The 17,834-nt window shown below is 47.0% G+C and overlaps 1 protein-coding gene across 1 annotated transcript in view; it reads left to right on the top strand.

The window, feature by feature from the left end:
- GATB (glutamyl-tRNA(Gln) amidotransferase, subunit B) overlaps nt 1-17,834 on the top strand; it is a gene marked incomplete at its 5' end in the record, with an annotated part of 79,829 nt that overhangs the window by 46,485 nt on the left and 15,510 nt on the right. Inside the window, one exon of the mRNA XM_012660019.1 lies at nt 10,508-10,641. Coding sequence (XP_012515473.1) covers nt 10,508-10,641 — 134 coding nt within the window. The remainder of the gene's footprint in view (nt 1-10,507; nt 10,642-17,834) is intronic.

Raw genomic sequence — 17,834 nt, 5'->3', positions numbered from 1 at the left:
ATGTATATTGCTACACTTCAGTAACAGCAGCCTAGCAGTTTATAGTACAAGGTAGGCAATGAAATGTGTGTGAAATGAATGATTCTCTCTTTAGCATCCATAAATCATTTACTTTGAGACGCAGAGTTGCTCACTGCCTCCTACAGGCTGCTGTTGTATCTTATTCATACCTCCGTGATTATATCATTGTATTTTAATTATTTATTAGTTTATCTTGTTCAGCATCTTGAAGGCAAGGACTATTTCATCCTATTACTCAGCACAGATCAGCATACCTGCAGTGCTTAATGCCACATCTTTGACTATGAATCAATCAGTCAGCATTCAGTACAGAGCACCTCATAACATGAAGCCTCTTACAATGTGTGTGGATTTCCTAGGGCGAGGTAACAAAACTGAGTTTTAGACTTACACATCTTTCCCACCATCTTGACCACTTGAATTTCCAGCCTACTTGAGATTTATACTGAATTCCAGAACAGCATTCTATTACTATTTGCCAGATTACACAGGGCATAGGAGGGCAGGGACCAAGCTACTCATCCTCAAAGACATCAGTCACCTCTCTCCACGTGGCGTGAGGTTGTGTATGCTGAACCAAGGTTCCTTGGCTGTTTCTTTGCTCAAGACTGTGATTTCAGAGAGGAATCCACTAAATATGTTACAATTTTTTTTTGTCGTGTATATCCACTTTCTCAATAAGAAAAGTGAAAGGACTTTTCAGAATCTCCTCTCAAGGAAATTACTATTTGTGTTCAAGGCACTGTGTGAAAACATATGCCCCCTTCAGAGGGCATCTCCATCGGATTGTCACACTTGGTCTTGGATGAACGTATGATGAGGACAGCGTACACCTCACTAAGCATAAGCTCCATGAGGGCAGGGACATTTCTACATTCGTGTTTGTGTCCCAGTCTTCATTCATTTATCCTCTGTGGTGCCAAAACCTAGTGGGCCTTGGATGAATGTTTGCTAAGGGGTAGCAAATGAGTGAATCTATGTTTTAATAGTTTAAGGCCCTGTGTAGGGAAACTTACCTTTGATTATGGAGTTTAATACTATTATTACCATCTCCCACGTAGCGGGTCCTGAGACAGGGAGGGACAGAGACAAAAAAAACAAAAAAACCTTAGAGTTTATGTATATGCATGACACTATAGCTAGCCAACCCCTGAACAGATTGCAATATGTAATAGATAGATGTATGAGGTAGGATCAGAGCCCAGAAGAGGTAGCAATGAACTTGATTGGGATGAAAAAGGAAAACTTCAAGAAGGAGGTAGTTTTTTAGCCATTTTTAAAACAACTTATTTTTTAATACCTTAAAGACATGCTTACTTTTATAGCTTGCAGATAATGTATGGGCGATTAGTTTTGTTTTTTTTTTTTTAAAGAGCTAGTACTTGAAATTTCCAAGATGAGTGAGAATAGAATGAGATGGAAAGAGAACGGTTCAGACAAATTGTTTTCCTGAAATTAGGCAGAGTCCTTTATGACTTTGTAATCATTGGAAGCTGAGTTACTCATACCCGAAAATGATATGATCGTGTTTTTTCCTGCCTTCGTCAGAAACACAACAGATTGCTGAGAAGGGCAGATGCACAAATCTAATGAACCATCTTTCAATTTAAAGAGTACCCAGGAGTATTCATTAAATAAATAGCAGTGGTGGAGGTGAGCTCTGCAGAGCTTCACTCCGGCTCCGTGCCTTCCGATTGCTTATTAAATTAAGCATTAGGCACGTTCCCACCCCCACACACATGGTCTACCCACAAACAATAAAAAAAAACTTCAGAAGTTAACCTAGTCTTTAATTTATCTCATCATTTTATTGTGCCATAGATACTGAGTTATGTATTATTAACATTATCCTTGGTGTTTACAGAACTCTAACATCATACCTGAGCATCTGGCACACAGTAGGCACTCAGTGACTGGGTAGACGGATGAGCGAGTGAACTGGGCGCTGTTCAATGCACAGGAAAAATCCCAGGAGAAGTAGTCCTCCTGGTAAAAGCATCCCTGTTTCCAAAGGGCAGGTACATAAACCACCCTTTGACAACCCAGAGAATCAGGGAGTGTTACACGTGTCATTGAACCCTGGTGAGAAGGCCTGGATTGCTGCTTCAACCACGCCAAATACTATGACCAAATGTATCACTTAGTCTCTCTGACTCTTGCATTCCAAACTGGTTTCATTAAGACATTAAATCAGGCTGGGTGCGATGGCTCACACCTGTAATCCTAGCACTCTGGGAGGCTGAGGCGGGTGGATCGTTTGAGCTCAGGAGTTCGAGACCAGCCTGAGCAAGAGCGAGACCCCCCATCTCTACTAAAAATAGAAAGAAATTAGCTGGACAACTAAAAACATGTAGAAAAAATTAGCTGGGAATGGTGGCGCGTGCCTATAGTCCCAGCTACTCGGGAGGCTGAGGCAGGAGGATCGCTTGAGCCCAGGAGTTCAAGGTTGCTGTGAGCTAGGCTGATGCCACGGCAATCTGGCCCGGGCAACAGAGTAAGACTCTGTCTCAAAAAAAAAAAGACATTAAATCAAATCAACATTCTGATTTTGTCTCCTAGACTCTCTTGATAATAATCCCTTCCCAACAGAAAACGTGTATTACTGTTTTTTCCTTTGGCCACATAAATATCTTGCGCCACCTAAAACTTCAACCTATTTGGCCAACCTCGCTTCTCTGTGTTACGTCAAATTGCCTTGATTTCTGATCTTATATGTCAAGATTAAGGAATAGAAATGTGGAAGGTGAGATCCAGGTATTCAGATTCTGAAAAACAAGAGATTCTGATAGCATAACAAGTTTTTCTCTGAGTCAGTATTTCCAGGAGTAATTATTAGGATTGGGATTATATGCAGGTACATTTTTCTCAGCCAAATCTTCCCAGGCTGGTTTCTGTGGGGGCATCTCTTCCTAAACTCTGTGCCTTGCTTCACTCAGAATGCAAAGGAATTGCAGCCATTTGCCCAAGCAGCACATACAAAGGGCTTGCAGCATGCTCTGCGGTTTACCTTGTACCGCTTTTTAACATTCCCTCATGACAGCCGTCTGAGGCAGGTATTGTTGCTCTCCCCATGGACAGGTGTGCAGACTGTAACCGCTTTGATTAAGTGACTTTCCCAACCCCGTGTTGGGGCCGAGTTCAGACCAGGCCGACTTCAGGGCCTGGCTCTGCATCTGTAAGCTCCACTGCCTGTTCGCACATCTAATGTGCTGCAGTGTCAAACAGAGATAATGCTTTTAGTTAACTGCTGTTTGGGTTCGCTTTTGCTTTATTAGTAGAGAAAATAGAATTTTTACTTGTGTTGCTATTTATGCTTTATACAGTCCCACTAGTGTTTCATAAAGCCCAATCACAGAACATAGATTCATTTAAAACTTTTTGCCACTCCTATTGGTTTTTGAGATGCCAGACTGGCCCTATAAATAAACATTAAGTGCTGTCTACTAAATCTGGTGAAAATCAGTCAACACCAGTGAAAAGCAGAAATCGCGTCTACTTTGTAAGTGGCAAAATTAAGTCAGAAGAAAAGTAATGTATGCTGTCCTTGCAGCTTGATTTATTTTGTTTTAAAAATTTTCTGCTGTAGGCACTTGGCTCCTTCTGTCTGAATCACAGAGAAGTGTCTCCACATACATAGGGTGGCTTTTGTGGGATTTGGGGGATGCTTTTGCCTAGAGCCTCATGTCCTTCAGCCTGGCATGTAACAGGTACTTGGTAAGGAACAGAGATGAGCTTGCAGGGCAGCTGGCTGTGTATGAAGTCAACAGATGGAAGGCCCTGCAGCCTGTATCGTGTGGGAGATCTCCATGGAGGGATGGCAGAGTATTCCCAGTGGAGTGTTTCGTGAGGGCCTCCCACACTCGCCACAGTGCCCTGTGCTGTTTTCAGATGTTTATTGCTTCAGCTTTTCCATGTTGCTTCTAACTGCCCTGAGTAGGCCTGCAGGGCAGTGAGTTGAAACACTGACTCAGGGACAGACTCTTGGTTCCAGATCTCGCCTCTGACACTGAGGAGCTGGGAAGGCTCTATGAGGGTAACCAGAGCTGTTTGCCTCCCCAGCTGAAAGAGGAGGGATTACTCACTCACCCCAGTCATGATAGACATGGCAGAATCTGCATCAAATCTAAAAAAATCTAAATACAGCCAAGCAGACTCCCAAGAATGTGCTGCCATGGAGAAGAGTACCGACACCAAGCAACACACTAAACAGTGCATCAGGAGACACGCAAGGCAGAATTTTAGAAAAATCCAGCAAAGCCCCCGTGAGGCTATAGGAAAATGTGATTGTGAACCCTCGAGACATCACCTGTGCTGCTGTGTGTGTCTTTGTATTCAGCCTCAAGACGTGTGGTCTTATTTGAACAACTTCATTTTCTCCAGCTGGTTCTTACCCATTTAAAGTCATAATCATTTGTTTCTGACATCATGGAAAAGGTTAAGGTGTCTCCAAGGGACAAAGAAACAGAAAAGATATCATGACTACAGCTGGGTGTTAAATGGATTGTTTTTCAAGAATTTTACTTTAAGTCTCTGGTAAGCTAGAAATGGCCTGGTTTGCTGTCTGGATGAATTGCCTATAAAATAATTTCCCATGATAAATATCCATATATCCCACATGTAATACTACTTTAAAGCTAAAAGTTTGAAATAATATCTGAAACCATATTGACTGGTTTTAGACTGGCCAAACTTACTGAGGTACAAAGTACTCACCTTCTAACTGCTGTTGAAGGAAAATCCATTTGCTCAACATTGTTGTGCACCATATTTCAGCTCCATGCAATTTTCAAAATCGATCTTATTCTTCATCTTATAAAAATTGCATCCAGTGCTTGCCAGCTTAAGGCTGCTTTTACACTTAGTCTATACACTGGAAAAATAACCAATATTTTATTCTGGTAAAGTTGAATAAAAAGATGCATTTTCTGGCTCTACTGCAAAACCAGCTATTCACTTCTGTCAATGCAAATGAAGAGGGGCTTTGGGAGGTGAGGATGCTCTGTACTCAGAGCCACGTGACCCCTGAGGAACCTGGCCACTGGGGACACAGTGCAGGGAGGAGTTGAAGTCCTGTGTGCCCAGCCTTGGGGACCCAGAGGGGGTTCTGTCCCCAACCCCTCCTGAATACTGATTTCCTATGTATGGAATAATTGCCTTTTCGGGACAAATAAAATGTATTGTTTCAAGTTTTAGGCAGATCTTGGGGAAATGAGCAAATCCACACTGCCTTTGTTGCTGCTTTTAAGCTCCAGCCAGAAAACTCTTATTGAGTAACACAGATCTCTCCATGTTAGGACTATCTGACAATAGTGGTTTTAGGTACATTGAAGTGTGACTACCATCAGAATTGATTTCTTGACAGCATACTTCTTATGTCCCATTCTTGCAGATACCATCTTTTAACTATGCCGGTCTTCTGTGAACTTTTGTTACTTGAATTATTTGGATTTTGATTATTCAAGGGGAATTCTTATTCCCAAATTGGTTTCCTTCACCATCTCTCCTAGAGTTAATACATGTCAGAGGATGTAAAGTTATTTTCACATTAGTCTAAACACTCCCCGAACAGAACTGGTGCCCTGAGTTGAACTCAAGATATGTCTACATACTTGCAGTATGTCTTTGCTGAGAACAAATGAAGTTGTTGGGACCAGAGTTTTGCTCAGATTTTCGGGGCTTCCAAGCACTGCTGGGAACGTGACCCAGGAGTGGAAATTGTGGAGACCACAGTAGGACCGTAGACCTCTCGTTGCACGTTCCCTGGGACGGCTTGGAGAGCACACCTGTGTGCTAGTCTCGCAGGCGGCCGTGATGGTTCAGGATCCCCCTGGCTTTCTCCCGACATGCTCAAGTGGAAGGTTGTGTTTCCTGCGCCTGCCTCACACCACCAATTAACTCCCTTTTGTTTTAACCCACTGAAGCATCCTCTCTCGCTGAGTAATGTTTCTGCCCGCAGGAGCACTCGATGAAAGATGTTCACAGCCACTTCCTGTTTCTGTGAAAAGCAGAGGGAGGACTCGTTCACATCTCCCACCCGAGCCACCACCCCCCTGAATGTTCTGAGCCTTAATCCTGCTGTCCCTTCTGCTTTCTGCCCTGTCGCCATCCCTCTCTCGCGCCTCTGCTTCATTTCCATCCCCAACACTAGCATTTGGTGTTTCTTTCCAGGCCATTTTGTACATCGCTGTTTGGGTTTGAGTTTTGGTTTTCACACTTTGTAAGAATGCCCGAACTCACAGGAATAGCAGGGAACCCAGAGCCCCACAGATATGCAGCTGACGGGCCTCTTCCAGTGTCTGCATAGATGCTCCGCGGGTGCTCTCCCCAGCACCCCTGCAGCACAGTAGATGGGCACAATTCCCGTTTGTGCCTCCACGAAATGACATGTTATGGCGTGCATGAGCCTCACCCAGATGAAACCACTGCCATTCAGTCTGCAGATGTGGGGCCTCTTCGGTCAGCTGCTCTCACCACAGGCATGACCTGCCCAATTAGGTATGAGTTTCCCATATTAGAGGAATTAGAATGCAATCATAAATCAAATACAGGCTGCTTGACATCAAAACTGTATGAGAAACAATGGGATTTGTCTTGTTCTGGGTCTGGGTGTGCTCACAGTCCCTTCTCTGGGGCAGGGGTAGGCGATGCAGGAGCCAAGCATGGGGTGGGAGGAGGGGGCCTGGCCACCCACTGTCCCCTGGAACCCAGTATGGCATGGGTGGTGCCGTGCCACTGTCTTCCTCCCAGATCTGGGAAGAGGTGTGTGTCATGCCACAGCTGAGTGCCTAGGTGTAGGCTGACAAAAGCAGAAAGTGAACTTGCCGTTTTCTCCTTCTAATTTCTAAGCTAATTTCCCTGTAACATTTTTAATATGTGAAGAACCTTTGAACAGGTGGCAGCTATCAAATAAAATAATGGAAGTGGTGGGAAAGTGCTTTTTTTTGAGCTTTCTTGCCTCTCATTTTGCCTGGCACTGATAGGTGCTCAGTTTCATTCCTCGGGAAGACAGGGACCACGACCTTTCCTTCATCAAAGGCAGTGCCACACAGAGGTGAAGAGCACAGACTGCAGAGGGTCGAATCCCAGCTCTGCTGCTTTCTGGCTGTGTGACCTGAAGCAAGTTAGTACCTCAGTGTCCTCATCTGTAAAGAGAGTCCCAATAGGACTTAATTCATAGGGCCGTTGTTGGATTTAAGTGAGTTAATGTCGAGAAAGTGCTTAGAGCAGTGCCTGGCACCTAGCACCGTAGCTGCCAGAACTATGGTTTTTATTGTCAGCAGCAGCGGCCTCGTGCAGCGCGGTTGCTGATCTCTGTGGCAAGCAGGTATCAGTAAATGTACTTGTGAGAGCCTTTGAGTAGCCCAGGATTGCTAATGTAGAATCCCTTGTAGCTGCCAGGACATTCCCTGTCACGTGAACAACTGTTCCACAACTTGCACTTTCTGGGCTGCTGCGTCCTCTCAGAGGCAGCCGCCGGGCAGCTGTCACTCTCAGGTCTCACCCTCCTTATAAATATAGTCCAGCCTCACTCTCTGGCCTTTCATCAGCTTCACAGGGTGTGTGTGACTTAGAACAAGAAATGCATTTGAGAAACCAGCCTTCATCCTGTTCCAACTGGAGAGTCTTCTGACATTTTACCGTCTCTGAGGGTAGAATGCAGAAGGCAGTTTTGGGGCAGATGGCTTCCAGGGCCGGACGCAAGGGTGGACTGAGGCTGCTTCCCTGCACGGCTATGGAGGCGAGATAACCCCTCTGCCTCGCGTCACGCCAGCATTGACCACTGACAGATCCATTAGCAATTGAGGGCTCCTGTTGGCGTCTGCGAGGCTGCGCTGGCTCGGGCTCCGGGTGTAATTGAATGTTTTGGGAAATGTGATTAAAATGTGAAAAAGCTGCTTCCCAGTCCTAGAGCTGTAAAGACTGTGTGGTGTTATACAAAAGCCAGGACCAGTTGTCGTTGTCACTTGAGCCATCTCTGAAGGAACAATTAGAGTCACCATCAGCCAGGAGGCTTGACTCGCTGTGTAGCTGAAGTTGCAGTTCTGTCCACATAGGATGGATTAGTCCCGAGTCGCACGCCTGCTTATTGCTTTTGAGGAGGACGTTAAAGGTCCCCTAATGCTGTGGCCTTTCTGCGTTGCTCTTAATATGATTTTTATGTAAGGGAATTACTGGCTCCCTGTTTTTCTGACAAAACCAGATGGCTGCACTGACATGTTCACCAGAGACTTCCGAGATTTGTGCCAAGCTTATTAGCATTTGCCAATCTCATGGAAAAACTAAGAAAACTAGAAAACTAGAATGTGTGTGGGTTTTTTTTCCCCCTGAAAAGTGGGCTTCTGCTCTAAAGAGCCACAGCTGGCAGCCCATGTGCAACTTTTATTGATCCATCATTCCCTGGGCGGCGGCAGCTCGGCCTCCTCCAGCCCCGCTCCCTGTAGCTCTCTCCATCACAGGCGCAGCTATTCATGTCTGCTTTAAATTGTGGACTGAAACCATGCATCCCCCAGTGAACTACAGTTCCAGCTCAGAGAGGCTCCATCACAGCACTGACGTGAAAAGACAAACAGAAATCTGACTTGCCGTGTAATCCATCCAATAAAAAAACCACCCAAGGGTAGAGGAACAGATATTCATCACGTCCCAGCAACTCAGCCAAGCCTGGGAGTTTAAATGCAGTATTTCTAGGTGGATTTAAAAAACCTTTCCTTGGCAAAGCAAAGAGTTCTCCTGACAGCTCATTTCACCAGTGGGCCAGCCTGTCTGGGTTAGAACAAAGGGAATTCTGCCTGTCTGATTGGGGCCAGATAGCAATTTTCTGCTTCCCCAGTGACTTGTGTACCACTGTGGAAGTTTGGATACTTTTCCATAAGTTAAATAGAACTTGCTCTTCATGTTCCTGCATTTGCCTTTATCTGCAGTCAAGCTTTGGCTGCCGAGGTGGCCTTTGCCCTGGGTTAGCATGAGCAGAATAATGGCATTGGCTTGAAAAGAGATTCAAGAGATGATTATGGGATTATTCAGTAGGCTTGTCACTGGAGAATTTATCTGTTACAAAGGGCATGTAGGGTTTTTTTATTGTTATGGAATTTGTGCTTTAGTGACTGTGTGCATATTACAGCACCTACAATCACTAAACTTTGAGAGCACTTTTGTTAGTCTGTCTTGCTTCTTCCCAGTATCTTTTTATTCCAGAAAGTTCTTTTGGTTAATGAAGGGTCTCTGAAAGGAGCTGGGGTGGGAGCCTTCACTGCAGTGTGAACTTAAAAAGGAGTATTTCAAGGAAAGGTGGTCTGATTTGAATTTCAGCGGATAAGGGAAATCTGCTTAAAATGTATACTCTCTGCATTAGGAAATTTCAGCGTCCGCTACCTGGGTGGAACAGGTTTTTATTTTTCTTACTGAAATATTAGGTGTGGACTTAGCTAAATTTCTTGATTCTGCCAAATCTATCTAAGCCCGCAGCGAGCCATAGAGTATAACTGGACGCGTACCTCAGGGTCGGTCCACGTAGGATTGTGCACATAGCTGTGGCAATTCCAGTATTTAAAGGTGAATGTGGTATGATAAAGATCGGGCTTGTTGTGTGATTTACACAAACGCTCGCTGATGGGAAACCCTCGTTCCATCTGCTGATACTTACTGAGCAGTGGCCGTGGCCCAATGGTGACTTAGCTGAGGTTATAAAGTGAACAAGGGCAGCATGGCCCTGACCACCGGAGCTGACAGACCAGAGGGGCAGAAACAGTACAGTCTCCTTGGTTCACCACCCAGCTGCTTGCTTTCCCTGAGCAAGCTGAGAGGCAGAGCCAGCTGTCCCCGGCTCCACGCAGGAGGCCTGGAAGCTGCTCCCTCCACCAGTTCCATGGCCTATGTGGGTCTCCTGTGCCCATGTTCTCCCTCATTTTGGAAACATTCCAGAACCATTCCTGTCCACCTCTTGGGATGATGGGAAGATGAATATACAGTTATGATCCACTTTTGACTCTTCAAAGGTAGAATATTCCGTTTGTTCTTTCTGGATTTGCTCTCTTTCGTACCTTCTTTTCCAGCAATCACTAGGACTTCCGGCAGAGGACAGGCCTGGAAAGAGAAAGGACATTAAACTCAGGCCAGATATTGTGGCCCCAGGTTGCAGCTCAAGGCTAAAGGTTGTGGGCTACGCAAGGCTGACACTGGGAAGGCCAGCGAGTTTGGGGCATGTTGCATTTCACCGTCCTCTGGTCTGCAGAGCCAGTGCTTTCTGAAATGTGTTTATTCTTTTGAGAAAATGCTATACGAATGCTGCACAGTGACAGTAGTAGAATTAGAATACTTGCCATCAACTGAAAGTGATGAGAATTTTCTGGTGACATCTCAGTGTTTAGCAAAGAAAAAGTAGCTGTCTCAGAGGAGGCAAAGGGCGACAGTTTCAGATTTGCCTTCAGAATGCTGATCTTTCATTTTTTCGGGCGGCTTTATATAATTTTTTTTTTTTTTTTAACAGAATGAAGTTGGCCTACTGGAGTTCTTCCAAAATGTGATAAAAGAAACTAGGGCAGAGCCAAAAAAGGTGACCAGTTGGGTCCTCAACACTTTTCTGGGCTATTTAAAGCAACAGAACCTTGCTGTGAGGGAGAGGTGAGTGAGGTGGGGATTTCTTTCTTCCTTTATGGCGAGCTCTGTGTCAGCGGCGGAAACAGGGCAGGGCTGGGTTTTGGCTCTCCCTGTTCTTCCTCGGGGTCTCCTGACAAGACACAAATGTCCCCTGTGAATTCCAAATTCTAAATATATTCTCTGTCCCATGAGAAAATGTGTTTATTTGTTCAAATCCCTGTGCATGATGTCCTTTGTTCTGTGCCGGGGCCAGGGGTTTAAAGATGAGTAAGACAAGATGTGTACAAACTTGGGAAGGACACAGGCCTGTAAGAAACCAGTCCCCTGGGTCTGATCCTGCCATGCCAGAGGTGTGCACGGGGTGCTGTGAGTGCGCAAAAGCGACCTGAAGGGAGGCGGGGAAATCGGCCAGGGTTTCCCTCAGGCGATACTTGAGCCAAGTCCCAAAGAAGGAGTAGGAGTTGCCAGAGGTGAGGGGGCAGTGCAGTGCTGGGAGACAAGCAGGCCTGCCAGCCTCAGGACACCCAGAAACGGCGAGGAACAAGCTGAGGCAGGCAGGAAAGATGGGGACAAAGCTGCAGAGGTGATCAGGGCCACCTAGAAGGCTGTGTATGCTGTTATCAACAGCCCTTGGAAGCTGTAGATTATAAGCCCGTGCCAGTTTCACACTGGGGGAATGCAGTGTGTCTTAGCTCAGACATAACAAAATACCCCAGACTGCGTGACTTGAGCAACAGACATTTATTCCCCATAGTTCTGGAGGCTGAGAAGTCCAAGATCAAGGTGCTAGCTGACCCAGTCCTTGGCAAGGGCCTCTTGCTGGCTGCAGGTGGCTGTCCTTACGTCGTGGGCAGAGGGAGGGGGAAGGAAGAGGAGCACAGAAAGGAGCAAGTGAGGGAGAGAAAGCCCTCTGGTCATTTCTTACAACAGCACCTATCCCCTCATGGGGACTCCACCCTCATGCCCTCTTCTAAGCCTAATTACCTCCTAAAGGCCCCATCTCCTAATACCATCACATTGGGGGTTAGGGCTTCAATATATGAGTTTGAGGGGGTAGGTAGGCACAAAGATTCCATCTCTAGCAGAGTGGAAGCACAGACCAGAGGCAGGAATGGCCCAGGCCTGGGCTGCGGGGGCAGTGGCTGGGCTGAAGTGAAGCAGGTCACGTCCAGAGCAACTGTCATATGTGGGCACAACTCCAGATTGCTTCCCTGGGCGATGAGGGGAGATGGAGGACAGACTCTTTAGTCTAGTAAGACGGGAAGGAAGAGGAGTAAGGTTAGAGGGAGGGGGCAAGGAGGCTGCCATATTCCATTTGGACATGCTAAGTTCATTGGAGCTGCTGCGGGATGGGTGTCCCCCTCGGGGGGATAACCAGTAGGCAGGGTACATGGATCTGCAGCTGACAGGAGATCTCCAGGAGGTATAAATCTGAGAGTTCTTCTTTGCTCGTTATTCAGCTCATGTTTATGTAGACCCTGCTGTGTGCCGAGCTCTGTGCTAAGCATGGGGAAGTGCAGTCCACGCAGGCCCAGCTCGCAGAGGGCAGGCGTCTAGAAGTCGCGATTACAGCAGTGACAGATTCTCGTAGAGGGGAAGAAAATAGCAGCTAAGCTGAGACCTGAGCATAGGACAAGTAGGATTAGGCCGAGGCCAAGGGATAAAAGTATTCCAGGCATGGGGACAGCATGTGTAAGAACCATGAGGTGAGTTGGGGTGCAGGTACATGGTGCGGCAGAAGTGGAACAGGGACTTAGCGTAGCAGCGGTACTCGAAGTTGCTGGATAGATGAGAACCATCTAGCATGCGAGGGCAGCCAAGGGAGGGACCCCTGGCTCTCTAGCCTGTGACTGAGAAGCCTGGGCAGAGGAGGAAGAAACGGAGACAAGATGGCAGAGAAGTAGGAGGAAACCAGGAGAGCATTGGTGTCACAGAGGCCAAAGAAAAGGCAAGTTTCAAGAAGAAAAGTGTCAACTTCACATTTGGCCTCTTGTTCTCCCGTGTGTTAGTGTGGCCAGGTGGGGTTTGGTCACCGCCTGACTTGGCTGATTACCAGCAGTGACCTTGGACGAGTTCCCCTCTCTGACCCTCGGCTTCCTTGCTGTGAAATGACAATGACAGTGCCTGCTTCAGAGGGCTTTCGAGAGGAAGATGACAGTGCCCAGCACATGGCGGGCCTCAGCGTCAGTGCCTCCTTCTCTGTGCCATGTTGCTATGTCAAGTCCAAAACAGTGGCCACCCTCAGTCTCTTGAACTCCGGTGGCATCTGTAGCCTTTTTGTCTTCCACACCTGTCCTCCCAGGTTTGACCTTTCCGTTCAGAAATTCCACTATTTACACTGAGAACACTGTGGTCGTTGCACGAGGGCGGGAGCTGTCTGAAAGAGTTCATGGAGGAGACACAGCTGTAGCAAAGCCTTAGAGGCTGGATAAGATTTGGTGTGGGAGGGCACCGGGTAACTCCCGGGAGTGCCAAGGTGTGGGAACGGCAAAGGCCCGGCATGTTTGGAAAGGAGCTGATGGGAGCAGAGGGCGCAGAACGGCCGAGAAGCGTGGCCGGCTGCACACACAGCTGGAGTATGGAGCGTGTGGACAGTCACACAGGGATGGAGCCGGGGAGCCAGCGAACAGCTACGAGCACCACTGTGCAGTGCCCTTGGGGGTGAGCAGGACCGTGCCAGCCCCTGAGACGCTGTCAGTCTCCTGGGGAGGACTAGACTTGTGCATCAGAGTTTTAATTCAAACAAAAATGGGACGCTTCCCACTTAGGACTATACACAGAGCGGTGGGGACAGAGAGGAGGGAGATTCCTGTTAGCCAGAAGAATCCTGGGAGGCTTCAAGAAGATGAGGTGTTTGTTTCTGGAAGAAATATAAATCTCTTAGCTTTAAACTTACCGATTTCCATATCGTTGATTATAATTCATGGAATTGCTAAATTTTAGTCTTAGACTGTAGGTATCTTCTGGTTCATCTAGAGGACGAGCTCCTGAGAGATCAGGGGACTTAGTGCAGGTGGCAAAACTGCAAGGACCAGAAGCCAGGTCACCTGACTTTTGGATCAGTTTCTTTATTGGTCTGTGAAGTTGGGGGTTTGCATAACAACCGAACCGGTAGCTTCTAAAGGAGCTGAGGGATAAATGAGCCTGTTGAGTGAACTTGGAGCTCCTGGGATTTACCCAACAATTCAACAATTTGGGGTGAAATTACCCAAAAAGCATTCGAGTTTTAAGAACCCAAAGGGCACCCAATTCTAAGTAAAATTATGTTTGGTTGTTCCCAAATGAAGAGGAAGTAGGCAACAGTTCTGTTTTATAGTTTAAGTGGAATAAGAACTGAGGAGCCAAAACCAAGCTGTGGCAGCTCTGTTCCTGCACGGTTCAAAGGACCAGCCTGCCCATGGAGCAAACATTAATTAGTGAACAGCCTCAGCTACTAGGGCTCACGTCTCCAAAGCTGAGAAGGGCAGAAGCTGCACAATGAGCTACAGTCTCATAATGACACCCAGGCAATGAGCACTCTAGAGATCAAAATTGGCAGGGACTGATTTTGTGATTAGCATTCATCTTAAAAGACCTCTCAGAAGACTGAGGTTTAAAGGGTCCAACCAGAAAAGCTCTTGTTGAACTTGGCTTTTTAATTGTTTTGCATGTATTGCTTTGAAAGTTTTGTTTGGTCATTAACAACTCATTCTAAATTACTACTAACAGGTTTGATTTAGTTAAGATGGTGGAAATCAAAGATTTCCTGACTATGTATTTTGTGGTAGAATCAGGCAAGTGCAGCTCTCTGTCCAGCTGTCCAATCCCTTGAGTGCCCCCACCTTCCGGGTCAGCGGTGGCAGCAGCTCCCGAGCACTGGGGAACCAGGGAGAGCTTCTGAGCCAAGCAGGGGCTGGAGGGAACAGGAAGATTAGCACAGCAGCATGTCACGCAGGACAGCGTCCAAGAGTGGGGCCCCAGGCATTGGAGCCTGTTGGAGATACTATGGCCACAGTCACGGTGGTGTCAGAAACGGTGGTGTTGGGAACACAGAGGAAGGGACGGCTATAATAAATGTTTTGAAGGATCACTAGGATTTGGTAGTAAGGGACTAGAGTTGCAGGTAGGAGGTAATGGATAAAGCAAAGACAACATGATCTGCACCCAGGCAGCTAGAAGCCTGGCACTGGCATCAGTTGAGACAGAAGACGTGGGGTGAAACGGCGAGGGGCTGCTCTGGGAGGAAGATAAGTTTGGTTTAGGATTAGGGTTGGCAAACTGTGGTGTGTGGACCCGTAGCCTATTTTCGTATAGCCTGTAACTAACGATGGCTTTTGCTTTTTTAAAAAAGAAACAAAAAAGGATATGCGACAGAGACCGTGTATGACCCACAAAGTCTCAAACATTTACTGTCTGGCTCTTTCTAGAAGTTTGCCGTCCTGGTTTAGAACATGTTGTCAGGGTGAGAGCAAGGCCTCCGGGGAGGCAGTTGAGCTCCGCGTGCAGAGAGCAGCGGCAGCCCTGGGCACGCGTGTGCTCCCCCCTCACAGACGGGGTGGGGGGAAGGCGGAGAACTGAGGAAGCTGGCACCAGGGCCACCCAGCATGACAGGCATGCAGTGGAAGAGGGACAGCCAAGGAGAAGGGGTTTTCACAAGGGGCTTTAATGGCACCTGGGAGTCAGGGGCAGCAGGATGGGGAGAAGCTGTGTCTGGCAACAGGTGAGGGGGCTGATTTTTAAGAGAGGAGCTCGCGTGGAGGGGTAGGTGAGGAATCTGTGCGGACAGAGGACAGATCGTAACCACTAATGCCGGATTGTTATTGATAAAATAAAGTAAGAAACCAGGCAGAAGTAAGTAATTGTAAGATCAGCGGAAGGCATTTTCAGAATAGGAGAAATCTGAGCGCTTGTGAAGGTGTGAGATGAAAGCTGCGGAACAGGCCAGGCCTGGGGACCCATGTCTGTAGTCCTGGAAGGCTGAGGCAGGAGGGTGGCTTGAGCCCACGAGTTCAAGGCGGCAGTGAGCTGTGATCACCCATGCACTCCAGCCTGGGCAACAGCAAGACCCTGTCTCTAATCTAAAAAAAAATGCAGAACAGAGGAAATAAGCATCTGAGGAAGGTTCATAGGAGTGGAAAGTGATGGGGCTCAGAGCACGGGTGGAGGGGTTGTTTGATGAAGGAGGAGGAAGAGGGCACCCTAGAAAATTCTGGCCTCAGCCTCAGCCGATGTCATTGTAAAGCAGGAGGTGAGGGCATGTGCTGAGAAGGCAGGTGGGAAGGAGATGGTCTAGAGCGGTCGCTCAGGTGGGGCACCAGCTACGGGCACCAAGAAGTCGATGAGATGAACACAAGGATTAGTGCACAGCAAGTGCCACCAGGAGGTCTATGTCCAGGATCTTCCTCCTCCTTGTGTCCTGTTCTAACGGAAGGTGGACTTGGACCTAAGGCAACCTTGGGGATTGAGACCGGCAGCACATTTCACTGGGGTGGGGCAGGGCTGTAGAAGTGTCAGGGCGTCTGCTCTCCAAGTCCAAGCTAGAGATGGAGCTGTGGTCCTGAGCGAGCTCTGAGGGAAGATTTGAAAGATCCCATCCCCTCCCCTGTAGACACGCTGGCCTCCGGGAATCGGAGGGAAGAGAGACCAGCACAGAGCTGAGGCCTGCGATGTCGGAGTTGTCTTCACTGGCACCAGTGTTATCTGACAGTAGCAAATTAGTAGCTTGTGCTGCTGCCACCGTTTTTTCGAGTCTGTTGCTTTGTGTACTTAGCTGATGAGTGGGCTCCGTCTTTCAGGGTTGGTGTGACAAGTACTGATCTTTGTCATCGTCTTGTTCAGGTTAGCCCCGGGACATCTAGAACTAGCATGTGCAGTAGACCAGAGATCCCTGCTGGTGGGAGGAATCCTGTTACACAAATATTAATGACCTACTATGTGTCAAGCACCGTGGGAACAAAAAGGTGATTGAGAAATCCCAGGTGCTGTTAGATCAGTGGAGAGATTTTGTAGTATAAATTTATGACCCAACTGATAAATTAAGGTCATTAGATGAATTTCTCTAAGGCAAAGTATTTTTAGTTATTTTGTGTTCTTTTTCAGTCCCTCTCCACCCCCCACCCCCATGTCCTTTATTTCATTGCTGTGGTCCGATACATTGGTGATAATTCATATGCTGAAGTCCTAGTCCCTAAGGTGATGGTATTAGGAGGTGGGGCCTTTGGTGGGTGATTCGATCATGAGGGAGGAGTCCTCATGCATGGGATTAGCTCCCTTGTAAGAGAAACTTCAGAGAACTCCCTCACACCTTCCACTATGTGAGGACACAGCAAGAAAGGGCATCAGAGAGAAAGCAGGCCCTCTCTAGACACAGAGTCTGCTTGCACCTTGGTCTTGCACTTCCCAGCCTCCAGAACTGTGAGCAATAAATTTTTGTTCTTTATAAGCCCCCTAGGCTTTGGTGTTCTGCTACAGCAGCACAAACGGACCAACACAAGCATTGGCTCATATAGGGGTGGGGACCCTATCTTTTGCATGCTCTAGAAATCCAGTTCAACCTCAGTGCTTATTTGGGTTCTGCACACAGTCTACACTTGAAGATAATTGGCCATTGCATTTTCTAAGATTGCAGAACATCCACACTTTTAGAAAATCTACCTTCCTATTACTTGTCAGTGTATGTAGGAGGTTGGAAAAGCATAGTAGTTTATTCCTCAGCCCTCTGCCCCTCTTCCTTCTGAGAGTCAGTTAGGGTGGTTCACAGATGTTCTGAATGCCAATTTAGTAAAACCAGACGCTCTCCAGACCTAATTTTCACTTGGAATTACCTTCTATCTGTACTTTGGAATAAACAAACACTTAGAGGATGATGGGCTGCCTCATTATGTCAGCTATTTTAAATGAATAACCCTAATAATGTTTCACTGTACTTGAATTAGAGTACAGTAAGTCATACCTGGTTAACTTGCACTCCACTGGTTTGAAGTTCATGGAAACTGACATAGAACGAAGCTGTAGTTTCCTTCTTATTATCTAAGAGCATCCAAAGAAATTAGCAGTGAGTGATAGGAACCACGAGTTAAACAGAAGGTGTTTTCAAGTGGTATTAAGCATTTCAGAAGCCTTCATTTACATAGACACACTAATGTGCTATTTATAAGTCATTCCTATCTATTGAAAACTCGCCCCCTAATGACCCCAGATAGATGGCATTTCATTAGCCTAGTTGTTGCATGTACAGT

Source organism: Propithecus coquereli, unplaced genomic scaffold, assembly GCF_000956105.1.
Source record: "Propithecus coquereli isolate 6110/MARCELLA unplaced genomic scaffold, Pcoq_1.0 Scaffold65, whole genome shotgun sequence".
Taxonomy (NCBI): domain Eukaryota; kingdom Metazoa; phylum Chordata; class Mammalia; order Primates; family Indriidae; genus Propithecus; species Propithecus coquereli.
Note: the sequence above shows the minus strand (reverse complement) of the source record. Positions and strands in the feature narration are given on the sequence as shown.